Source organism: Hesperophylax consimilis, chromosome 26, assembly GCF_061612785.1.
Source record: "Hesperophylax consimilis isolate HC1 chromosome 26, BYU_Hcon_1.0, whole genome shotgun sequence".
Classification (NCBI taxonomy): domain Eukaryota; kingdom Metazoa; phylum Arthropoda; class Insecta; order Trichoptera; family Limnephilidae; genus Hesperophylax; species Hesperophylax consimilis.
Window position 1 is genome coordinate 12,602,217 of NC_142861.1, and position 27,853 is coordinate 12,630,069.

The 27,853-nt window shown below is 33.9% G+C and overlaps 2 protein-coding genes across 3 annotated transcripts in view; one reads left to right on the top strand and one right to left on the bottom strand.

The window, feature by feature from the left end:
• Window positions 1-23,903, bottom strand: part of pbl (epithelial cell transforming 2 pebble) — a 138,184-nt gene extending 114,281 nt beyond the window's left edge. Inside the window, exon 1 of the mRNA XM_089647560.1 lies at window positions 23,613-23,903. Within this exon, the coding sequence (XP_089503686.1) occupies window positions 23,613-23,694 (82 nt within the window). The 5' untranslated portion in view covers window positions 23,695-23,903. The remainder of the gene's footprint in view (window positions 1-23,612) is intronic.
• Window positions 23,904-25,795: 1,892 nt separating this feature from the next.
• The window catches only part of Gclc (glutamate--cysteine ligase), a 33,867-nt gene continuing 31,809 nt past the window's right edge, over window positions 25,796-27,853 (top strand). The window contains exons 1-2 of one of the 2 annotated variants that reach the window (XM_089647122.1): window positions 25,796-26,147; window positions 26,301-26,821. In XM_089647122.1, coding sequence (XP_089503248.1) covers window positions 26,560-26,821 — 262 coding nt within the window. In that variant the 5' untranslated portion in view covers window positions 25,796-26,147; window positions 26,301-26,559. The remainder of the gene's footprint in view (window positions 26,148-26,300; window positions 26,822-27,853) is intronic. The other variant, XM_089647123.1, reaches the window with a different exon arrangement.

Below are 27,853 nucleotides of genomic sequence, written 5' to 3' on the forward strand. Positions count from 1 at the left end.
CATTGTAATCCATAAAACCAGTAGACGGCTATAGTAGGTGATCATTGTAATCCATAAAACCAGTAGACGCCTAGGTAGGTGATCATTGTAATCCATAAAACCAGTAGACGGCTATAGTAGGTGATCATTGTAATCCATAAAACCAGTAGACGCCTAGGTAGGTGATCATTGTAATCCATAAAACCAGTAGACGCCTAGGTAGGTGATCAATGTGATCATTCTAATCCATAAAACCAGTAGACGGCTATAGTAGGTGATCATTGTAATCCATAAAACCAGTAGACGGCTATAGTAGGTGATCAGTGTAATCCATAAAACCAGTAGACGCCTAGGTAGGTGATCATTGTAATCCATAAAACCAGTAGACGCCTAGGTAGGTGATCAATGTGATCATTCTAATCCATAAAACCAGTAGACGGCTATAGTAGGTGATCATTGTAATCCATAAAACCAGTAGACGCCTAGGTAGGTGATCAATCATATTAGTAGGTAATCAATAATATTTGGATGGTTTGCATTTTTGTGTAGCGCCGTTTTTATGAAAAATAATCTCAAGGGCAATGTGTCAGGTTCTATCAGCGCCTTGGCAATTCGGTGCCCGGAGCGGACTGCTCCAATTCCGGCCGAATGGGCCGGCCCTGGTTACAGTTCTACTCTTATTAATATTATTTATTGAGTTAGTTAATACAACATTTGAGTATAAACTAATATAAACAAGATAATATTTCATTTTGTAACTAATAATAATAAATATAACATTTATTTTTATATACATTCACTCTTCAGACATTCAGGCATTTCATCATACATCTTTAGTCCTTTGTACATTAGGCAGTTTTGTGATTTTGATTTCTTCATATGTGGCAATCTAATTCTATTTACATTTCAGGTTTCGTAATTATGAACATCTATATTAAAAACAATTGCATCCTTAAAATATTTTGATATTTGGGTTCAAGTAAGTGGAAATGTGGTGTCAAGTTATTCCAGTGTTTGACTACAATTAGAAACTAATGCATTAAACAATTGATTTATTTTTCGGAATAACTTTATTGAGTAAAACCTCAAATTGTAATATTTAATTATCGATTAGCGATTTCTAAACGAAAATCTGAAACAGAAAAATCAGTGTCCCGGAAAGACAAGGGTCTGGGTTCTGGGATCCTTTTCTGATTTTTCTGTTTCAGATTTTCGTTTAGAAATCGCTAATATTGTCTTCAATAATTAAATATTACAATTGATTTATTTAGCAAAGCGCATTTCCTTCATTCAAAACATGTACATTGCATACAATCATAATGTATCTTGGCAACCAAGCCGATTGATCGATTTTATATTAAAGATGAATGAGATACCCGGATAGATATCACCCGGCTACAGAATGGCCTATCGGAATTAAGGTGCGTAGGTGAATCAATTTGTCGAGCAACCAAATACAGCTACTTAAAAAAAAAAAAAACAAACATTCCCGGGTTACGGATAACCTGACAATATTTGAAAATCTCCTACTACCACCACACTAAGCGGAAAATGTTGCTTGTGTTGTGATGGTGGACTTAGCCAACCGAGGAACTGAACACACTACGCTTGGGTGGTAGCCAAACGCGATGTCAACTCAGCCACCGACCATTTGCATTTTCTTGCAAGTTAAAAATTGCAAGCAAATGCGAAAAACAATCAATACAGATATGTCGAAAGAGATATTAATCCAAAAGTACCTACTCGCAGAAAAAATAGTATTGCTAATGTATTAAGAATCTCTTCAAATTATAGTTAATCCGGCTAAAAACAGGATTGCGGGCCATTTCCTGAAACACTTTTAGTAAATTCCCAATATTTCGGAACACGTGTTCAAGCACCTGCATTTGCCTTTATAATAATAATACGAAAATATTAGAAATTAAAAACACAAATTCCGACATCGTGATAATATATTAGTATATATACTAAAAGTTTATCAGGAAACCTATCAATTCATTCGTTAAGGACCTGCAATCCCGTTTTTAACCGGATTACGAATAATTAGAAAAGATTCCTAATAAATTAGCAATACACTATTTTCGCAATGTGTGATTACACACCTTACCTTCATAAAACCATTATAATTTCGTGACAAAATAAAGTTGATGCGAACCAAGGAAGAAACATCAAGTTTTACTTGCAATAATAATGAGTTAAATTTATCCTTCAAAATCTTCTGTTGGCGAAAACACTGTTGCTGTATCATAACTGACCGAAAATTTACAAAAAACATTTTTATCTTCGACATAACAATGAAAAAACACATCAACATTACAATTGTTATCATACACCCGAATAGTAAAGTTATAATTTTTCAATACTAGTTAATATCTCAAGCACTTATCTACAATATTGATGAAATAATAATTGATCACGTACCCGTGCTAAACAATTGCCCAAAGATTGATAGATTTATTGCGAGCAGTGTTCCAATTATTATCCTACGCACACGTACGCGAGCCGAAGTGCCGAGCTGAACCTTAACTTATGGGGAAGGAACGAAGCAACCTCAAATGGCGAGAGACGTCGCTAGCAGTTGCTTCGTTCCTTTCCCGTAATTAACTCGGATCGCGTTTCGATTCGCAAATGTGTATACGTGCCATTAGCGAGTTTTTTCAACTCCATTCTGTACTACCATCGACCAATAGAATCTAGACAGGGCATGTGGATGTTAAAAATTACACCGAAACCAAAATGATGCGTTCCAAAAATTGAAAATGAAAACGTTTGTACAAAAGAAAAAGCATTATTTCGCAATCAAAAGATCGAAAGAAGCATTGCTTTTTGCCTTTTTGGTCTACAAGGACCAAAATTGTCTCCCAAGATATTATGCTTTCGAAGCGAGGCGATGAAATCAGTTTGCTTATGTTAATTAATTACCCATTCGTGGGCCGAATTCTTCGACCAAATTTGTAAGACACGCCATATCTATAGTTGATACAGAAGCTGGCTAAGCCACTCTCAGATTCGAATGAAATACTCGCAAAAGAATCAACAAGCGAACACCACGTAGAGCAGCCAAAATTTTGACTTTTTCCATTTCATAAAAACAAACCTATTGTTTATTTCCCAATGAATACGTCCAAACTACATCTTACTACTAAAAAAAGATGGCAAATGATGATAACGAAATCTTATAAAATAAATAATAACCTTTACCTGCCTGTGATCTGGTAAATATGTTATCGCACCGGTATAATGAGGTAGAATTCTCCAAGGTCTCGTAGCGTTATATTCAAATCGTCTTAATTCGTATGCAAATCAACACGCGCAGTGCAAATAATACCATGTTTTATTTATTCTCCAACCGTCATTTTCTGCAAGTACATTATCATTATCTTCGGAGACTTAGCATATATTGTTGATTTTTAAATGTTGCGCGTCGGTAAATCGATATAGTCTAGAAATAAATTCAGAAGGCAATATCAATTTGCAATGTCTGGAGGATATAACATTTAATCATCATTCATCCAAAGAATGATACCATGTAATCCTGAAGGTGCTACAAACTAGCTGACGACTCCGGCGTTACCCGGGCTTCACGCAGAGTTTTTTGAAATCTCCCCGTCCCCGAATTCTACCATTCGTACTCGTAGACTCACTGAAAACTGCTGGCACTAATAAGTGAAATGGAAGATACTCTCAGTTTCGCCGTAAGACCACTATTCAGAATTAAAACGTTGCTTTAAATGTTTTTAGCCGTGTTTGCTGTCCTGATCCAAATAGTCAAGTATTTCCCCATTTTCCTCATCTCCTCCCCCCTACCTTCAGCTTCACAACACACCCCAATTGGGGATGCCATAGTCTCACTGGCTCCAGAAGGTTGGAAACAGTAGGCAATCTTGTGCGGTATTCATAAAGAAAAAGCTTTAAAATATTCAGTGAAATTGGTCGAGATGTTTTTGAGTATGTATGTAAAGCACACAGGCAAACATAGCTTTTTATTTATATCGAATAATAGAAGATATATTTAAAGATGTTGTAAGCATCAGGAATAAGGATGAGAAAGTGGTACTTAGATCTTAGATGGTTAAGACACGGTACAGCGGATCAAATAAGAAATTAGTGGTAATAATACAGAGTGGATTAAAAATTTCGGGTGCATCCAAGGAAGACACGGCACGTTACGATAATTTCGGGGGCATCCAAGGAAGACACAGCACGTTGAGATAATTTCGGGGGCATCCAAGGAAGACACGGCACGTTGAGATAATTTCGGAGGCATCCAAGGAAGACACGGCACGTTGAGATAATTTCCGGGGCATCCAAGGAAGACACGGCACGTTGGGATAATTTCGGGGGCATCCAAGGAAGACACGGCACTTTAGCATAATGTATTAATATACTCGTAATAGAGTACAAATGGTGGTGATGAAGAAATGATTATAAAGGGTTATTCAGGAGTACGACAGAGGTGTTACTCTCCATTTTATCTACCTCTGGGGGAAAGAGCATGACGGTTAGTTAAAGCAGAAGATCTGTATCCCAGTTAGAACTCTCGAACGGTGATCTCTGGTGGTATGAAATGTTCACGGTTTTTTGTCCGGAATTTTCAGGCCGCACGTAATTCCAATGAAGCGCAATTGAATTTAATGTACCTTTGCGGGGAAATATTGTGATGGTTTACTTAATTGTATGAAATATGATAGTTCGATGGGCAAGACGCGTCGTGGTCAAACTAAAATGGGCGAACCACAAACAGGCAAAACTGATATTAAATACCTCACATCTAGTCGTGCGTCCATTAGGATAACTTGTTTGAAAATATATCAATCTGATTGTATTTATTACAAGAAGCCGCCGCCGTAAGTTTACAAAACATTTTTTCTAGAACGATAATGTTATGACAAACAATTTACAAGTTAGTCATATCCATTGCTCTATAAATTACAACGATGTAGCCTTTAATAGTGAACAGGGGGTATTCTATTATTTATTAAATTGTTGCTTCTTAACAAATTCAAGGTTGAATTTACGCTATTTTTCTAAATAATCAAATTATGTTAATAATTCCTTTTTTTAAGACGGCTGATAAAGATGAAAAAGGATTTTTTGCCCAAAAATTTTAACAAATGTTTGAATAAAGTGAAAATTTATTTTTAAGTTGTTAATTTTACTGCGCACTGGAGGCCCTGAGGATCACCTCCGGCCATCTTTGGGGATGCTGCGTATATGATATTTATAAGGAGGGGAAATACATTATTAAAGGAAGGACAACACACCAAAAGCAGCTGGTCGTTTCACGACCGTTACTGATAGGTTTGTACCAAAAGTAAGAAACGATGCTAGTTTTTAGAAGCACAAAAACTGGAAGAAAATCACAGCATTTCTTCTTGTCGCATGCATGTCTTCTAATGGTTCTAACGATGGCTCACGTGCATCTTAGGTGAGATTATTGCCTTACGGGAAGGGATATCTCATCAAAATCGTGGTTTCAACGATTCCCTCACTTTTTCGAATGAGAATTGTACTTCGTTCCATTCCATTTCACTTTTTTTTTTAAATATACGTGCTTGACTCCCCATATTGTACTTTATGTGGCCTAGTAGTGGGAACTAACATATATATTAATTGGTTGTCCCTCTCTAAACATATATCCTCTCTTCAATCAAGCCATATTTAAAATAAACTCCCCTCCGTTTCAAGTCAAGCTCTAATCTTCCACATAATAATTATGAAATTTGTCCAGTTAAATAAAATTAATATATAAATCCGCCTTTTCACTCTCCACAAATTTATAAGAGAGAAACATTGAAAAAAAAATCAAATTTAAAGATTAATAAAAAAATATTTTATATAGCAAACAAGTCTATTACAAACTATTTAGATATAATGATAGTTCTTCGATCGAATACTTTCTCATTCCCGCATCGCTTTGTCTCTTACTAACTAGGCGAGGGGTGTTATCGGTTTGCATTTTACCCCAGGCTTATTTTTTTTTTTTTTATAGTGAATACCTCACAAGAGTCCCAACTGCTCCCGTCTGGAGCCAGTGAGACTATGGCATCCCCAATTGGGGGATGTTGTGAGGCTGAAGGTAAGTGGGGAAGGGAAAGAGGAAGGTGGGGAAGTACCTGGCTATTCAGATCTAGTCACTAAACACGGCTAAAGCCATTTGGAGCAACTTTTCAATTCTGAATGGTGGTCTTACACCAGGGCGATACTGGTAGTATCTTCCACTCTGGAACGTGCCGCAAATATACTATATATTATTTTAATTAATTAATTGTGAAATAACACAAATTAATCAAATAAAATTTATTTGCGCACGCCGGGTTCGAACCCGCGACCATCGGAATGGCAGTCCAATGCGTTACCACTGGACTATGCCGGCCGTCTATAAAGAATTATAGATGTGATCCGGGAAGGGATTTACAGCTGTGATGACCGATAAAAGGTCATGGTTTGCTCTAGAAAATTAAGTTACCTCAGGTAGGACTGACTCCCTGAGTTTATTACTCTATTGTTGAACTGCTATAAATACGTGGCATACTTGCAAATTGATTGTATCCAAAATAAAGACTAATTTTGTTCACCGTTAAAATTGTGCATTTATTTAATAATCCCGTTACAATTCCGAGACACGAAGTAGAATACCCCTTCAAACAATGGTACATTTATAGCAAAGCATGGCTAATGTCTCAGTGCTGGATGTAAGCCGACACTAGCAAGGAGGATTGTGTTACTTTGTCAAAAAATATCCAAGTGATCTAGTTATATCGTATGTTCTTCAACCTTAACCAAATGCCCCTTGGCGACTCCCAGAGCCGGCGAGGTGTAAAATTATCAAACAAACAATAACAAAACAACAAAATACAGGTTGTATCGGCAAGTACCCGACAAACTTTAACCAGCTATTCCTTAGCATATTTGGAGTAAAAAATCTTATTTGCACTTTGCTGTCCGGTAACGTTTTTTTTTAATAAAAAATTTATTATTCATATTTTCACCACATGTCACCACTGTTTTATCCTTTGTCAAAGTTTGAAAACCCACCTGGCAATATTTTATTCGAATTCCGTTGAATAATGTACGTGTGTACCTATATAGACGAGCTTTTACAATCACAACGAAATGGCACGGCACCATTCGTCTCATTTTTAACTATTATTATTTAGTGTGTGCGAAAGAGCGAAGACACTTTTCGACATACTTGCTTATAACAGCTGTTGAACACGAAAAGCAATGCCAATGACAGTGATGTAGTGTGGAAATTTTTATTTTTTTTGTTTTTAATTGAAAAAAAAATGCTACCGGACAGCAAAGTGCCCATAACATTTTTTACTCCAAATGTGCTAAGGAATAGCTGGTTAAAGTTTGTCGGGTTAGTGCCGATACACCCTGTATAGATACATTAAATAAGTTTAATTAAACGCTTAAACTATTTACCTTCGGGGCCATATGGTTAAAAATAATATTAAAAAGTCAGGTTGGGCATTTTAGTCTTATTTTCAGAAATAATTGAACTTAAAAGTATACGAAATAATTATTTGCATTAGTAAGCGTAAATTCCCCACAAGTTTCTTAATAATTACAATAACATGTCACAAAAGTGGACATTTTCAATTGCGTGTCAAATATATATAAAAAAAGTCTATAAAATATGGATTTGCTGATATATTCTGCTATATTCTGGTTTTATGTACGTCCTGTCTTCGTGTTATATTATAATATTACGGTTGTTATATAATTCTAGTCTGTTTATTGCTTAACATAAGAAAGAAATCCATAATTGGTTGTATTTAAAAAATGCTAAAATTTAAAAAATTCAATATAATATTAATAAATAAATATTATAATTGAGATGATAAAAGATAAAAGCTATAAATTATTAGGTAGATAACCAGGGAGTATAAATTATATTGTTTTCAGGTTATACCAAATTTTAATAAAGGTTGGGGAAACTTTAAGCGAGACGATTTGTCTTTTTACGTGTGAAATCAAAATTTACGAATTACCGACAATTCTTTAATAAATTATCTCTAGGGCAATAGCTAAAAATATTGTTAAAGTTGTGTTTTATTTTTCGGCTACTGTAAGTAAGCGTGGGATACTAAAAAGCTTCGTGTTCCGTGCAACAACAGCAAAAAACACAATACATAAATTAAATTACTAAAGATGAGTACCTAAATACTTTTGTTGTAAAATATTTAATACAGTACTTACACGGAAACACTTCCATTCAATTTTAAAGACTCTAATAAGATGATGTAACTGATAAAGTCAACAATAACCAATTAAAGAAAGGCCTAGAACTATTTAGAAACAAAGAGTTATTCGGAAGGTGAGTGATATAAAGATTAGAGAGGATTTGGACGATTAAATGCCATTAACGTTATCTCTCCTTCATAAAACGATATTCTAGAAATTTCATAATCTAATACCTACCTACTGCTCAAGTTATGAGGGAGTACGCGAAAAACGTTAGGAACATTGGGAACCGAGAAGACAATGAACGTTTGCATCACTTTTATGGCTTAGAAAAATTACGCTATATTATGCGTGGATAATTTGGGGGTGGCATATACGTATTATATGTTGGGGTTACGCTTTAATCTTTCTCGGGAGAAGGGGTCAAATCAATTGGGGAACTGCCGCGGAATATCATTTATTTGTATGAGATCTGTCACTTTGACATATTGCCGCGTAATTACGGCGCTCCGTAAATTATTCTGACCCCCTCTAATGGTCGCAAAATTTTCAAATATAGCCTGGCTAGCAGATCACGGCGCATACCGTCGCCACGCCCACACTTATAAAAACATCATCTTTTTAGGTGTGACAGGTCTGTATGGGATTGTATTTTATAGTGAATACCTCACAAGAGTCCCAACTGCTCCCGTCTGGAGCCAGTGAGACTATGGCATCCCCAATTGGGGGATGTTGTGAGGCTGAAGGTAAGTGGGGAAAGGAAAGAGGAAGGTGGGGAAGAACCTGGCTATTCAGATCTAGTCACTAAACACGGCTAAAGCCATTTGGAGCAACGTTTCAATTCTGAATGGTGGTCTTACACCAGGGCAATACTGGTAGTATCTTCCACTCTGGAACGTGCCGCAAATATACTTTATATTATTTTAATTAATTAATTGTGAAATAACACAAATTAATCAAATAAAATTTATTTGCGCACGCCGGGTTCGAACCCGCGACCTTCGGAATGGCAGTCCAATGCGTTACCACTGGACTATGCCGGCCGTCAAAATGGCGTGCAATATGGAGTTATATAAAACGCTTCGAAGCGTAATGTCACCCAGTCTAAGCAATGGCGGCTCGTGAAGGTGATATAGTACTAAGTTTGAAAAATTCGACATTCGACATGTTTTTTTATTTTTTTAGAAAATTCTGTTTTCTGTATGAAGATTATCAGGAAATTTCAGTTCGGCAGTGCACTGCACAGATTTCCAGAAAATCTTCATACAATAAAATTTAAAAAAAATAAATACTGGTACAACATCAATAATGCCATTTTTTTATATTAGCACTCTAGTACATCCAAAAGTCACGAGCCGCCACTGATTTTAAGTGAAGTCACCTCAATCAGAAAACACAATGGAAGGTTGGATATAAAAAGATTTAATTGCTTATACGAGTATTATTATGACTCCCAAGAATAATAAGAAAAATAAAACAAAATAACAACACACGCGTTAAGCCCCCTACATACCACCCAATTCGGTTGGTTCAACCGTTGAGTATGGCGTACAACCGACGCGATGTTTGGTTCAATTTCTACAGTTGCTATTCACACGGGGAACACACGCAGCATGCCTCCTACATTATCATTTTTTTGCAAAAAATTGTCACCGCTACAGTAGCATTGTAAACTATTATCACGAAAAAGCTATTAACGGTTTTAATCTTTAAATCCTTTTCCATACATTTTGACTGCTCCAAAAGGATCACAAGAGCTTCGTTCCTGACACCCTTGTACGTTTGAGTACGTCTTGTCTAAATCCTGTAATATAATATCAAAAAATCCGTCAAAACATCATGTTTATTGGTCATGCATGAAATTTTATTTATTTTTGTTCGTTCAATGTATTGCTCACAAACAACTAACTACATACGACGGCTGTAGAGGCAGACTGAGTAAAGTTGGTTCAACGGTTCGACCGCGTTGACGATCCAACTTGGTTGGACGATTGAGTTGTGAATGATTGGATGCTCTACAACCTACAACCATTCGACTTTATGGCCACCCCCTTTATCGCAAACAACACTACACACGACCAGAAACCGCTTAACAAAATTGAGTTGTCTGCAGGGCCCACTAGTTGTGCAATGGTTTGCAAACTTGACTTGCAATCTGAATAATTCAAGTTCGGTTCCTGTAGAAATAAATGCAAAGAGTGAAAAGTTTTATGCGGATAAAGTCAATTATAAATTATTCAAAACTAGCTGACGGGTACCCGGCGTTGCTCAGAGACTTTTCTCTACTGTCTATAAATATAATATGCATGTATTTTATATGTAAACCTTCCAGAAGAAATTGTGAAAAACCTATCAAAATCCGTTGCGTAGTTTGGAAGAATAAAGCGCACAGACAGACGCGTATAGCGACTTTCTTTATTCTATTTAGAGAATAGGTTAAATAATATATTTTTAATCCCCATTATTTGTAAATTAATTTAGAAGGCAGAAAACGTTATTACGAAAACGGCAATACCACACATAACGTCAGAACTAGTTGCCTTTCCCCCATTTGATGAATTAATGAAGTTATCGAAAACCACCTAACTGCTAGCAATAACCAATAATTTATGATTATTTTCACCAGGTGCTGCATCGAAACGTCATCCATACAGCGATGACTGCAGCCATGTCTCGCCACACCTCGCTTTACAGATGATAATAATAATATCGTTTTAAAGGCAAATTACACTTCAACAGGGCTCTATCTCAATCTGTCGAAGAATTTTCGTCCTCCATAAAACGGAGACATCCCTAGGAAAGTTAACTGTTATGTTAGCTGCTAGCATGGCGGAGAAAACTACACCAAAAATTAACAATAATCTTAACGTTCCCGTTGCCAACAGGAGGGTAATCAAAATCCCTGAAATTGCTACACACCACTCATCAGCTTAAATAGTAAATGAATTTTTTCGGCATTTTTTTGTATTTCTAAAACCTAAAAACATTATAACGATGACACGCATGAAGTGAGTCCCAGGGTAACAAATGTCGAAGATATCACGCACAAAACAAATTGTGATTGGGAGATCAGGGAAAGCACACACGGGAGTACGCACCCGGCTGTTCAGGTCTATTCATCGAATTATCAACCTGTGTCGATCTACATCATCATTTTTTAGAAGTGGACAAGATTACTAAATAAAATGAGCACTTTCCTGTAAGTTATTTGATAAAACTACGTCACTTATATGTACTGTTGCCAGAATTTGAAAGCTAGGAATGTATCCGATATGGTATATAAATGCGATACCGCAAGATGCCAAGATGAATCCATCTCATGGGTCGTTCCCATGGGACAATAAGGTTATATCCGATACTCTCCATAAAATCATATCTAATATATGCAATATCTCGGTTTCATACAAATGGCAGATATAACCTTGTTGATCCAAGGGAACGAGGTTTTGAACCATCACACAACGTACCCAATATCAAAGATCATACGCGCATCTGCAACATCCAGCTTTACAATAGAAGCCACGCGTACGAACGCAACGCCAACAGAAAAGTAGAAATATGAATCGTTATGCAATCGCAATCGCCTCTCACCTTGTTAAAAACACATGTTTTTAGCACTTCATTATGCAAGTGAGTCATTGAACACGGGGCCCCGGCTAAGGCTTGCCGGTCGCTGCTCACCATCAAATGGCTTAGTCACTCTGCTTTGGCTGGGAGTTACCTGTTACCAGTTACCTGCGGGATGTTGGTCAACCATGTTCTTTTATTCTCATTAGAACATGCATCATGAATGGAGAATTCAAATTAATGCTTTTACGCCGTACCACAATAAATACTGCAGATAATTAAATCGGCTAGCTTAGTTGAATCATTGAATAATTTGCAGGACACTGCTTGCAGATGAAAACACCGGATGAAAAGGGAGGACAATTTATACCGAAAACAATTTAAAAGAGGTATTTTATTATACAGACAAACAACATTGTTTATAAAACTTTTTTAGCTATTTTAATAAATGATAAATTTTTACTTAGTAAAACATAATTTATGTATTTACGCACTCGGGGTTTTTACATGTTATTGATATATACATGCACAATCTACATCAATAAGTAGGAACAATATACTTTTATTCGAAAAATTAAAAGAGGTACTTTAGTTACCAAGAAAACAGTGTTGATAATCTTTGTGTAATTTTAGACAAATTAGTTTATGAACAAATACTATCTACTAGCTGAAATTCCCGACTTTGCCCGGACTTTACGCAGTTTTAAAAATCAAGTGTGAAAATTCTGCTTTAAGGGGTGGGAAAAGAGGACGAAGGTGGTTTTTCTAATTCAAAAAGAGAGTGACCTTCCTCTTGTTTTGAAGGGCAACTGTGCAAAAAGTCATCTATCTCGGAATAAAATTGTACATTTGAATAAAAAACAAACAAACGAACCCACCCTCAGACACTCCTATTTTTATGCATAAATATATAGATAAAAAAGATTTATATGATGATATGTATATAGATTTGTAGATAGTTACCTATTTCATTTAGCTTAATTTTTGTGATGTCTGTACGAATGTGGATGAGTGCAAGCGAGATGGAAAATCTTGCAAGATCTTATAAAGGGCGATGCACGTTAGTTGTGCGCTCTCTTTTGCTACAAGCAGCTCCCCAATAAATACCAGTACATACATCACCTAAGAGTATTATTGCATACTACCCGACACGGTAAAAATAAAGGCCACAATAATACTCCATACACTACAATTTTACAATATCATTGACGGCCTCCGGAATTAATATATTAAAATTTAAAATAGGATTCCGATAGAAAATTTAAAGACATTACCTATACCGAAATAAAAATGTCACCATGAGCCTAAAAAAACCTAACATTAACATGATAACTACCCATTTTCCCTGTCTGTGACCCAACTGTGAGGACCAATAAAGAAAAAATTAAAATTGACGGAGTACAATAACATTATTTCAAAATATTGCCATATCATGAAGTACATGTTTTTTTTATATCAGACGGAAACCCCACTCGTATACAAGATTAATTCCATTTAAAAGATACCTACTTTTCCACGTTAATCCGGTTGATGACGTTATTTATTAATAGGTGATGATTTGGTGTTCAAATAAGCTGCATACAGGTGTCAATATTAAAGGCACTTTAACAAAACGAAAACGGAAGACATTTTCACACTACAGAAACATGGGCACATAATATAAATTTTAGGTCGAAATCGACTGATTTTTTTCAGTGAATTGTTAGCATTCCATTGAACGGCCATAAATATAACAATTAGTGCATTAATTAGATTATTACATAAATGAATACTAACTATGATATATCCTTCAATTTATTTACAAAGAAAATATGTTATTAATAGATTTCACGATGATAATAATTGTTAAGTTCAGGATTGTCAATGAAAACATTTTTTTGGTACATAACTTGAATTGTAACCGGACAATTTTGAAGACTTTTGAAGAGTGATATAAGGTCATGTAAAGTGAAGAACAAAGAAACTATGTTAGGTTTATAGGCCAGTTTTTTTACTTTTGATGGCATTATAGATATGTATTACTTTTCGAAGGTGTTAATTGTTGTCACTGTTCTGATTTGTTATGAAACCAACTGAATATTCGTCGGGATTAGTTTAAAGGGTAGGTAGGTAGTAAGGTAGGTATTATATTTTTTTTTAACTTTTCAAATTTGAGATCTATATACTATAGGAATATGAAAACACACGCGTATTCGAATGCAACATTGCGTCAAAATTTCATAGCAATGGGTGAAGAATTTTCGGAGATTTAAGATTTTGAACAAACGAACATTAACATTTTTATTGATTTTGCACTTTATTTATATTTTTAGATCTATAAGTAAAAGCCCGATGGGCGTCTAAATAAATAGATAAATAATGTAAATAATTAGTCATTCGTTTTTATCCATGTACATAAAAATGTACAGCACGTAGAATGAGGGTTTTGAGGAAATTTCATCAACATTACTGTTAATCGGGACGTGATCACAGGTGATGTCATTTGGATGAGATAATCTGTGGCACATCACTAATTTATACTTTTAGGTCTTATTAATTCGAACATCGTCCATATTTGACCGAATCAGTGAGATTGATTTTTATTTACTTTATCTTAATTTTATTCTTCTATCGCAGGACTACACTTTGTATTTCAAAATTTTAAACTTTCTTTTATTTGTACAGCGCAGTTTAAGTTTTAAAAAAATCACGTGGCGTTTTTACAGTGATTGAATGAATGTTGGTATTAATGGTAATCATACGAATTTATATTACAGTACTGACCAGTGATTTGAACATTTCTGAAGAGAGAAACATAACGCACAAAAAACGAATCGATGTTGGTAAATATGATATTTAAGAAATAAAAATGTGAACATTCATTCGCAGTAGTATAATTTGTACAATATCTTCATAACAGTCACCAAATGGCAAATAACGGTGATACATTAATTTGATTTATCAAACTAAGACTGAAGTTTATTGGCTTTAGCAATACGCGAAGAGCGAAGTGGGAATTGTACAAATGAAAATAACCATTACGCATTTCATTTGCAAAAATACTGATGTATGTCTGTAAGTTCGGTTCAATAAACTCTAGCTAAAGGATTTGCTTTGAATTTAAGTGTCATTTTCAAAACTCGAACTGTCCATTTTCTTATTCAAAATTAGAATTATATTTTTTTTTATTATTTTAATATAGATCATATGGGTTACATTAATACATACATATTTTGCAAAATATAATATTCAGGTTCATAATTGGTCATGTATACCTTATCAGAAAAGAGGAGCTCTTGTGCCTGATAAGGGAGCCACGATTCTTACTTAGATTCTTAAATGTAAACTATATATAATAATATATATATTTTTTTTACTATAATATTTTTATACTATAATTATATATATTTTTACTATATTTTTTTTTGGAAAAAAGTTTGATTTTATTTATTTGTTCTTGTTGGTTCGTAATACAGCGCAATTCGGAAGGGAGATTATTGTAGTTTTTTATGGCTTGGTTTTTTAAGATTGGCGTAATAAATTGATTTCCATTTCTCATCAGTTTGTAAAATTCTTGATTTTCTGTGTTATTTTTTTCTTTACACATTTTTATAATGGAAGTTTGCTTAAATATAGCATCAATTTTTGGTACTGGAAACAATTTAAAAAGCAATTTTGTTGGAAAAGTACAGTTTTTTTTAAGTATTACCTTTATAATATTTTTTTGCGAGACTTTTACTGAGTTTAGGTTGTTTTTATAAGATCCTCCCCAACCTATGATAATATCCCGAGATTTTTCGGGAGTCTGCGCTGGTTGAAAAATAAAAAAACAAATATGTACATATATTGTATACAGCAAAACCCAGTATTGAAACTACATCATTATGGTCGTGTCGTTGAGAGATCCGTTGCAATCTATATCCTTGCTACACGCGTCGTTTACGAAAAAACGGGGGAAAAATGACAACAGAGCACGGAGCTATCAGCGATACGCCTATGTGACTTGCCTATTCTGTGAAAGTAATTATAAACCATCATATTATGTCGACACTGCAAATGCTATCATAATTTCTTGGTAAGATAAGATAATAAGGAATATTATTCACTATAAAGATCATAATAACTCGAACACTTAACAAAACCAACATATTATTTTCTTAGTAAAATGTATATGTATAATACTGATAAGGGTCCGTTTACAAGAATACAGGTAGAAATATGACCGAAGCGAAGCAACCAAGGCCAGGATATGATACAAAATGATTACTGAATGCTTTTTTGTAACCAACATTAATGGGCATATTTTTCGATAAACAATATAAAAAAATAACTGACATTTTTAGATGCTTATTCAAAATGATTTTTCGCAAAAATGAAAGAAAAATTATAAACATAGAAATGAAAAAACAACCAAGGGCGGGTCAGTTGTAGGTTTTTATGCCTAGCGATAATTTTCAAACCAATGTGTGTATGCGCGACTAGCAATGTTAAAAAATCTAACATAGTTTAACAAATATTTTATTACTTTCCTCATCTAAAAGCTGAAAAATATTCTTAAAATTTTGAGGAACCAAGTGCATTTCAAGAGTTATTACGATCAGCGTGCCCGAAGTACCTCTAAAAGGGAGAATAACCGACGCGTGACATCGCTGAAGTGGGATGTCAGACTGCGTTCCCTACTTGCCCGATACCTGTTCTACAGAGCGACAGGTGCTGCTTTCTAGCAAGGGGGGCGAATCTCGCGGGAACTAGCTACTTGGCGGCAACAGGTGCTTGTCCAATGGAAAAGGTCTTTTTTAAAAAGCTCGCGAGAATCGAAAGGAACGATGTAATATTGTTAAGACAAGTATTATGTGTTGAGGGCGGTGAAGATTTAGGGTTCTGGAAAAACCATTACACGGACAGAGGAAATCGTGTTTAAAAAAATATGTAAACTAAATCAATAACTAAAAATGTGTTTATTTATAACACACAATAAACGCTGTCAACCCATATTACCGGTGCTGTGTGCTGATTTGACGTGTATATTATGTTAATACCTCTGTGAATAGACTAAACACAGAGTTCACAATCATTTTAGGTGTTCCTGTATCGGACAAAATAATCTAAGGATAAGTTGTTTCACAGAATTTGAACAATTCATCAAATTTCAAAGTTGATTTTCAAGTTCTGTGAAGGTTCTATTCATTTTCTGTTATTATATCATCATTGTCCATTTGTTTCACAAAACTGAAATAATAACAGAACTTGAATAGAATATAAACACCTTTTCAAGATTTTAAAGCTACAGTTTAAACATTCTAACAGGTTCAAAGTCATAGTAAAAATAAATCAGATTTATTTTGGTATTAACTAACTAACCATCACGCCGTTTCTCCACAGGGGTAGGCAGAGAGGACGGACCGCCAAACAACTCGGTCTTGGCACACACTTCTTGTCTCATTCACATTTATACATCGTCTCATGCATAATCTTCTATTATTCTGACTCTTGACATGGCCCGACTAAAGTATCTAATTCACTTGATCGTGCCATGTCTTCCTCGGGCGTCTCCGACTTCTACTACCATTCGCATTTGCGTCATATATTCTTCTTGCACTCTTTTCTTCGCTAATTCAAACCATCTAAGCATCCCTTTCTTAATCCTAGTCATAAAGCTTACATCAGCCTTGCACTCTTTGCGGATCTCCACATTTCTCACACGATCATACATGGTTTACCACACATACTCCTCAGGGATCTCATTTCTACAACATTCAGTTAGTCTATTTTGGTAAAACGATTATAAAAATAATATACAATCATCATCAGAGCAGTAAAAATCGTAGTGTTTGTAATAAATGTTAATTGCATCGCATTGCTCCCGGGTTTCCAGGAGTGAGAAGGTCATACAGCTTTGTAGCGCCACACAGACGGAGTACAAGTTTAGTACAAGTACAGGAGGTATTTAATCTTGGTGAGTCACTCAGTACCTGACTACCTGATTACCTGGTAAGGCGAGGTACTTAGGTAAAGGTATCGCGTGCGAAGAGATGGTTCCGTTAAACATACGTAACCGCATCTACTACTGTTGTAAAACGTTACATTATTAATTAATTCACATGAAGAAGAGACGGGAGAACTGGTAATAAAAAGTAACAATTTAACTCTAAAGCAGAAACCTGTTAAAGAAACCATTTTCATCTTGGACGTCATTTCCATCATGAGATGAGAAGATTTATCATTATCATGTAACTTTCTAAAAATAAGTCAAAAAATCCATATTCGTTTGTTCTAAGCTATTCAATTATTGTGTATAAGGAAATAGATTTTTTGAATAGCGTCTCTAAATTTTCTGTTCCATAATTTTCATATTTTTGAGAAAAACGGTAGGTATTTCGAAAGAGCTGGGTAGTTAAACCCATAATGTGCAACTATGTAGATAAATACAATGTCAAAATGCAATAACGCGAATTAAAACTGAATCGATTAAATTTAACAAGATAGATTTAATCGGCATGACATTGACAAATTAGTCCCGCAGGCCTAAAAAAACCTATTTCGGTCAGTGTTGTGACTTTCTTTATGTCCTGTGAAAACGTCTTTACAGCTGCAGGAAAATGTATTTTAAGTCACCGTTAGTCAGAAACAAAAAACGGAAAGAAAATATATCTGAATAGAATTTTTACTACAAAATCACTTCCAATTTTATGTCTTTTATTATTTTAGATATAAATTTTTATTATATAAAATCGATAAGATTAAATGGAAAGTGTGAAAAATATTATATCAGATAAATCAGCATTCCATTACTGATAAAGTGTATAATTTGCTAAAAGTTAAGTAATATTATTAAAATGCGATCAAATTAAATAAAAAATAAATCAATACAATTCCTTCGTAAATATATTTAATAACATCATAAACTCATTAAACAAATTCAAAAATTATTCAAACAAAACGACAGTGCATCATGACTATATTCGTGGCAGATTAGGCACAAAACCCGGCGAAGTGCAAATAAAGAACATTACTAATAAGTCTTAACGAAGCAAGACACAGAAAAATAAAGAGGTAACGGTCTCAACTGGGAATCAAACCCAGGACCGGAACAATGCCTCTAACCATTCCATTATCTTTTTATTTGTCTGTGTCTTGTTCTGTTTCATTTAGATTATATACTACGATGTAAAAAAGAAATCAAAAAAATATATTTTTAAATATAAAAGTCAAATTTCTCGAACAGGACCCTATTTTAGCCTGCTTGAAGTGTGGTAATATAGTTGGCATTCGATTCAGAGTTGACAGATTTGATCAACAAAGTGATCAGTGCAAAAATTCATTCAAAAAAGAAATTACCCGCATCCTTATTTGGCTTCCCACTAACTCATCTATCTTCCCTTTTAAAAATAAAACAATATTCCCCTAACTCGAAGGTGTCAAAATCTTTCATCCAGTGGTACTCTTCTGATGTGTAATACACTATTACATAATGTGACTTTTTATGTTTTAATCCATAATAAATCAATGTATTAAAATGGAATTCCACCATGAATTAAAGGTTTCAAAATTAGAAATAACAATATCATCTATTATTTTATCTGTAATATAAGCATTCTGATTAGAATTCCTTGAAGAATGAAGAATTTAATTACAAAAATGTAATGTAAAATTTTTATAACCTAATATTGTTCAGATTGAATATTTCTTCTTTATTGTGAGGGCTCAATAACACAATCTTAGTCATGATGAGGATTCCATGATTAAGCAGAAGATTTCATTAATATCTTGACAAAATTAAGTATGTGACAAGATATCGCCTAGAAGAGGATAAAACATTATCAACTATTACTCATTATTATATTGAAGGCTTCAACAAATAATCAAGTGGTTATTAAATAGTCACACTTTGATTCAATTTCTACCAATGTCCAACTGCAAAGTTCCTAATGATAATGATCAAAACTATGTTTGAACCATAGACATATGAATATTAGTAGACCTGCCCTAAGTGATTAAAAGCGTATTATCCCCACTCCCCATACCGGTTCCATTGAGCCGGCTGGGCTCGCATATGGCCTCAAGTGAAATTTGAAAACGTGACGTCATCATTCTTGTGCGAACTATGGTCGAGGCATCATCGGTTCATTTTACGAAATAAAACGGCAAAATGTTGACTTGTGATATGAAAACTTGTAAAAATAGATGTGAAAAAGAGAATAAACCCAATTGTCGTATTACATTCCATAAGTAAGCATTATTTTACTTTATTTTAAGCTTATTCACACCGTATTATATGGATCAGTTTTAGAAACATATACTACCACATCACAATGTAGCGATTCTCAAGTGTGCTCATCGTTGTTTACTGGGGTAAGTAAATTATGAGACATTTGTAAAAGTGTCTTAACTAAATACTCTGAAACTAACTACGACTCTGAAAATAGAAGCTGCCTTACTTTGCCGAATTTGGACTTCGCAAATTAGTTCATAACGTGGCGAGTAATTTGCGCTCCCATGTAAAAATGTCTATTCATTCAAAAGCAGATTTTACTTTTAAGAACTAAATGGTGATATTATAATGCGAGATGCCTATTTACTGTCAGATTGATTTATTGACGAATCACAGTCAGCCTTACTCCCTTCGTTCTTCAACAGTTGATTTTACCCCTCGCCATTAGCTTCTCGTCTATTAATTCCTATGTCTGTGGTTTGAACGTAGATAAGTATATTTTTGTTTTATGGAGTATTATTTTCCAATGTAAATTTGTTATTTTTTTTTTGCTACCGGTTTCGACACAACCGTGTCGTTAACTAGCAATCTTAAAGCTAATTAATGACACGGTTGTGTCGAAACGTGTAGCAAAGTAAACAAAATTTAAGTAAAGAATGTACATTGGAAAATAAAACTCAATAAAACAAAAATGTCTAGAAATTGTTACATTGTTAATACCCAAGAAATACAAAAAAGTAGATAAATAAGTTGTTCAATGAACAAGGATAATATAGATTGACTTACTCTATCAGGTGTACAAAACATATAGCTTTTTCCATTGTACGCTTTAACGTTAATATTATTATGTCATTAAGTATGATATCCAATTTTAAATATACTCCACATACTAAATATTGTATTTAATTTATTTATAAACATGCTTGATGGATTATATTTGAATCAGTTATCTTCCCTAAACTTAATTAAACATTTCTGACACTAAAAAACTATAATATGTGACCAACAAATTTTCTTATTGAAACAACACATTTCATTAATATTTTAATCTACATTTGTCTACAAGCCGCGTGATTGAAAAAGCATACCTTATTTAAAAAATGTGATTAATTATTATGGCACATTATTTGAGGCCCCTAGAAACAAAGACGGAAGTGTCCACCAAACGTCAAAAATGAGTTGAATATGCAGTTTTATAGAGAAAGGTTCATTCTATCTCGAGAATATATCTGATTTTAATATAATTGTCATTAAACCATAGTATTTTGGCTTTAAAGTTTTGTTGTTGTAACAAATACGGCAGTGTCCACCTCCTTCCGAAACAAAAGCGGCAGTTTTTCAAATAGCCAATCAGGAGCCTTTATTCATAATGGCGGCCGTACTTGAATTCATACAAACTCATGCGGAAGCGTGAGTGAATCGTGTAGTGAAAAGTTGTTATTTTTTGTGGAAATAACCATTTATTGTTAGTGGACGTCAAATATTCCAAGAATGGAAACTTTCCCCGATATATTGCCACCGGAATCAGTGAGAAAACGTGTCAAACAACCGCATAAATGGAAGGCAAACATCGCCAAGAAAAAAAGGTAAACCGTCATCATGTTGTAGGCAAATGTCAAAATATGACATTTTTAGATTTATCTGAATTTGTTCACAATTTTTTTTCACAATTAATCAAGTAAGGGGAGATGTCTACTAAATAATAGTAACTAATCGTTTTAATATTATTCACAGATATTCTCCAACGTGTTTACCTGCAAATATGATAAATCCCAGTTTAATTGAGGCTAATCAAATTTCGGTTAATCCTTTAAAATTACGAGATGTTGCAAAACTGCTAAATATCCACTTTGGCGGTGACTGGAGAAATATTCCCGAATTGAATTTCTACTCGAAATTATGTCCAACTACTTCTCTTGTACCTCAAGAAGAAGAAGATGATTATGTTCACATAGAATGTAATGAGGAATCGGCAGAAATCGTGTCAGACTTATTAATGATTTAGTTAATTTTTGTATTATTTTATAATTTAGTTAACTTTTCTTTAAATCTATTTTTACCTTTAATTAAATCTATTTTACCTTTTTTAAATCTATTTTCTGTTATCCAGAATTTATGAAAATTTCTAAGATAGAAGTGACCTATCAACTTTCAATAATATCTTCAAGAGGAACTCAACTGCAACTTTTTCAATAAAAAAAAATCTTCCTAAAAATATTGTTTTCTTACATTGACTGCAACATCTTTGAAATTGTCATTTACATCAAAACCGGCAGTTTCCAACTGTTTGTGAAACAAAACAGCAAGTGTCCAAAATGGTCAAAATGATTGAAACAAAAACGGAAGTGTCCATCAAAAAAATTAATTTTTTAAAGAAACTGGGGCATTTAGATACATAGATGATTTAAAATAGTATTCTTAAACCGGTTTACTATCATATTATTAAAATTTCCTTGCATATTGATGAATAACGGACTGATTAAACGTTTTTTTTAGATTGCCAACAATTTAACAAAGTGGACACTTCCGTCTTTGTTTCTAGGGGCCTCATTTGCTCTAAGGGTGATATTTATTTCAAGATTGTGTGCATGTTTATATATAAATATGAGGAAATTTACTATTTAATACAACAAGCCTTGAGTTAGATAGCATACTAGACGAGTAACATATTGCATTGTGTTTATAAAGATAAATCATTTTGCATTGAAAGGAACATTTTACATTTGAATTGAAAAGTTGAAAACAGTACTAATTGTTGAGACTTCTATTTGATAGATTGTCGCTAATTTAAATAAATAATAAATCTACACACGTTTTGGAAGAATGTTCATAAAAGAATCAAGTTGTTCTTAAATTAATTTAAATTTTAAAAAGAAAATGCAAGATACTCGAATGACGTTACGGTATATACTAACCATAGAATGAATAGATACTACATTTACATAGGAAGACCTTCATCTTCTGTCCGTGGACGGTAAACTTTCGATGAAGATGATGCCCACACTACAACTGATTGTCCTATACAATTTATTCAATTGGTAACTTTTCAATAAAGAATACACGACAAGAATCTAAGGTCTACATGAACTTCTAAAGAGATGAATGTCTTATGAAAATGCCATCGACTCAATATCACATGACTTTAACAAGATGTGAAGTGTAATAAATAATTTATTTACACAAAAAAAAAACTGTTCGCTAAGCTGATAAATTATAATATCTAAAATTTCTAATAGTATGATAATAATTGCGATCTGCCTCCACAGGTCGTAACTAATTATATCAACAAACAATAATTCGGAATTTAGAAGTATCAGATTATTTACGTGTTTTAATATTCTTGTTTTAAATAAAAAATAAAACGGAATGCTGCATCGAGTTTTGTGTATTCAACGAATACATTTAGAGAGTGTATTAATAGCTACATCTGATGAGAACCACAATAAAGGTAGCCTGAATGCCATTAGTGATACTAAAAATGTTAATTCGCGTTAATTTGGCTAACTTTTTAACCGACAAGTAGTTTTTAGCAACAGGTCCCAATAACACAAACAATAATGTGTTTTTATCGCGAAATAAGAAGCATGCAAAAAATGACATTGACAATGAAAGCATCTCGGCTAAAATCGTCCAAATCACGCGGCCTAGGGGCCTATTGTAGAATATAGAAGAAAGGACTTACCATCGCTATTAGATAAATCATCACAGGGTCCACTAGACAGCACCGAATTCGGCTGCTGAGAGCCGTCGGTAGCTTCGTCCATCTTGATAATTTTACACTTTTTCGTTACATCAACTTAGGATTTGTCAATCCTTCACTTCACTATCCATAATATTCAAATTATGAAACACTGGGATAAAACACCAAACGTACACACTTTATTTTCTCACGCACACACGATTGTAATAACACAAACATAGCTTATTATTAAAAATACACATCAGACACCCTCGCGCGACAAAATCAGTTACAATTTGTTTTCGGCCAAATTTCGCTTTCGAAAATTTGATAATTCTATGGAATTCAAAAGCGTCTATCCATAGAACATGACGCGCTACAAAGTTTTCCGTTGCAAACAGGTATGAAGTTCTCGTTGTCGTTGGAACGTTTTAAAAACGGCCATGCTAGAGTCACCTTGAAAAATAAGATAGTCCACACAAAATAATACATATAAACCTCTCTCCCCTGGAAAAAAATAAAAAGTAAAATGATGAAGATTCAAGAACTAATTTTTTGAAAGAAACAAGATTTTTTTTTTATACAATAATTTCAAATATACAATTTTTGAAGAACGGTAAAATATTGCTGAGCTTTAGATTAGTTGATATAGATATTGTTGTAATTAAATATATTTTACGGGATGAATGCATCGTTACTAATAATTCATTTAAGTCTTGGCCGCTTAAGTCAGCCGCAGAATTGTTGTTCTTTTAGACATCGAGGCCCTAGCAGTAACAAATATCAAATATGACCTTTACGAAAATAATTACGTACTCCAATCTCACCGAAATATTTGTAAAATGCATAATTTTATCAGTATGGACTGTTACATTCATTGAGCGATGGAAAATGTTGATGTTATTCATTGATAATCAAGCTAAAATATTCAAATAGTATGGAAAGGTATTATACGAGGAATTTTTCAACGTCCGGACAGTGTTTTTTTTGTCATAATTTCATTAATACAGCAAACAAATACTCTTTAAAATTAGTATCCTTGCTTATAGCACCATGCTGGTTGAAGTGGGTATTTTTATCAAAAAACCAACTCGCAAAAAATACCGCCTTATTTGACATTTTGAAAGCTCTCGATATCCCGATGACAGTAGGGAGCACAAATGTATCACTCATAAATCAACTTCGTACACTCACGCAACAGAGAAAATCAAGTTCTTTCCTCTAATAAAATCATAGACAATACGTGTAATATTGCTGATATCTAGGCTTTCGACCTATATGTTGGTTATGCTCTGAGCCGCGCTAAGCTCGACATTCCAACGTGAGTGGTTTATTTATGATTCCAACCAAGCCAAGGTTTAAATCAACCGATATACCGGGCATATGTCGTATTTGACATTTGTTTCTGTTAGCGCCTCCGTGTCTAAAGTCGGAACTATTCTGCGGCTTACCAGGGCTTAAATTTGCCCAAGGAATGTCGCACATAGCGAGGATACGGACTGGCTATATAACGGGCCGCGCTTAGCTTGACATTTCGACAAAGCCGAGCTTAAAATCAACTGATATACCGGGCCCTAAGACAGTTTACTCCGCGTTCATCGTAGAGAGCAATAGCTACAATCGGGGTCTTATCAAATAAAAATTGACATCTATTTGATTCCGATAAATGTTCAAGTACCATCAAGTACCAACATAATATGAGTTGAATGGAAATATGGGAAATATTTCGTGTTTGGCTTTCAAAAGATTGTTTATAATACACTGGAGTAGTACAGAAATACTGTTGTTTATTTATGGAAATACTGTTCTTCTATAAATGATCGATTATCGATAGTATTTGAAAAATCGATTATCGATCACTTCGAAAAAATGTATATTATCTCGCTACATATGCTCACCTCTAAATTCTGAATTATGTCATTTTTGATTTTTCCATGGTATTATAAGTTATAAATTATGAAATGACTGATATGGTAGATGATTTTTTTTGTTGTACTGTTTTTTTATATTTATTCTAAACATCAGTGACGGAAACAGGTTTTCGGTACCGCTAATTTTATTTACGAGAGCATGGCCAGAAGGTCTTAAGCATTGTCACATCTTCAATCAATGTTGAACTAAATGATAAGACACTTTAGACTTGATACGCTTGATACCCAACCGTAGCTGTCAGTTGGTCGATTGTGGCCGATTTTTGTGGGTGCCAGTTTGAACGCCGTAGGCCTTTCGAGAATATTTAAAAATTACAATGTCATCGTACATTATTATTTACACTTAATTATTGCGCAACATTACACCGCGAGTGGATGACTGCGCTATCTTTAGACGTTTATAATCAGTATTAAAACACGCTCCGTCTCAAGACTTTTTCATTCACGGAATAGGAAGTCGGTGGCGCGGTTCGCAATTCTGTTCGGAAAATTTTAATTGCAATTCAATGAAGAACTCAATCAATTTATCACCGTGCAATGTCGTACATACTCAATTAAACAAGTTTTTTTACTAGTGTTAAATTCTACTAAGATGAAAATTTAATTCGTAAGTCAACTTGCATAATAAATCTAGTTTTTTTGCAAATTGAAATGAAAGTAAACTATTGAGCCGCTTCGAAAATAGTGTCACAACGCCATAGGATAATGGTTTTTATAACTGTTTCAACACATCAATTAATTAATTCCTTTCGTTTTACAGGTGTCAGCAGTATTATTAAAATAATATAATTAAAGTTATTGACATAACCTATAAGTGTTATAATAAGTAAGAAGAAGTGTTTTAAACGTTTTGTAAGTGTCTTCAAGTGTCTTAAGCGAAAAACAAGGTTATTTAAAATATATTAATCTAAAATTTAAATATCCTTTCTTCACTTTCAAGAAATTCGCTTTGTACCGAATCTTATTTAAAATTGGAATAAATTGACATCATTTTTTGATCCATCCTCAAAAATTAAAAAATGGGTCTTTTAACCGAAGGAAGTCCATTGTCGTGGGAGGAGACCAAAGCTTTAGCGGAACATGTGAGGAAGCACGGTGTTAATCAGTTCATCAACTTGTACAAAAGGCTTCGGGATCGACAAGGAGACACGTTGATGTGGGGCGATGAAGTTGAATATATAATCGTTAAGTTCGATGATGAAAATAAAAGAGTCACAGTCAGCCTGCGTTCCCCAGAGATCCTGGCTGAGCTAAACGAGAAAGAAATAGCCGACCCATTAGGTAATTATGATAATAATTTGATTTGTTTATTTTTTAACTTTGTTAAATCAATTTATTGTCCTAATTTAATTTTATTCATACATAAATGTGTGTATTTTGTGATTTTATTTTGACATTCTCATGTAACTAGGTCACTAGACACTTCATTTAAAACTGAACCACAAACGATAGCATTCAAGTGATGTTATTTTTTGATTTGGCTGGCGTGGCACATGATTATGAATTTGGTAAACTTTTAGGATGAGTTGTTTCAGAGAATTTGAACAATTCATCAAATTTCAACATTCATTTTCGGGTTCTGTGAAAGTCCTATTCAAGTTCTGTTATTATATCATTAAAGGCTGGTTGCTTGACAGAACTGAAATAATAACAGAACTTGAAAAAATCTTTCACAGAACTGGAAAGTTAACATTGAAATTTGAAGGGTGGTTCAATTTCTCCGAAACAACCATAGTATTGCTGTCCACAATCAATAAAATGACATTAAAAAAAACAACATGGTTGAGCTGTCAAAACGCATGAAATTTTGAAACTTTCATTGACAAAAAATGGAACTTTGTAGTATTTTCCATCTCCCTCGACGTAAATAGTTGTCTTTTATAGTAATTAAGTTGAATCGAAGTATTATTTTAAATAAAATATTCGTATCAAGCGTGTTCAGTTATCCTAAAAGATTACCAAAACTTTAAGAGACATTAGATTCTATTGATCTGTTCAAATGTAGGTCATTATGCATGTATTCAGGCTGTGCATAAGATTCAAGGGGATTAATAACACAAGTAATACTTCAGAGCACTTTCCATTGAATACCGGTCAGACAAACACAGTTTTTTCACCTGAAGTCTGTGTTCAGATCCATAAAATCCATTGATAATACAGGGTTTTCCAATAAGAGGTGTTATTTTGAATAGCCCGCTATTTCGGTAGATGTTACTTTTGAAGCTGTCATTTTTTGACATTTGACAAGTAGAAACTATGCCATTAATAAAAATGGAACGATACACGCTTCAACAACGCATTGAAATTATTAAA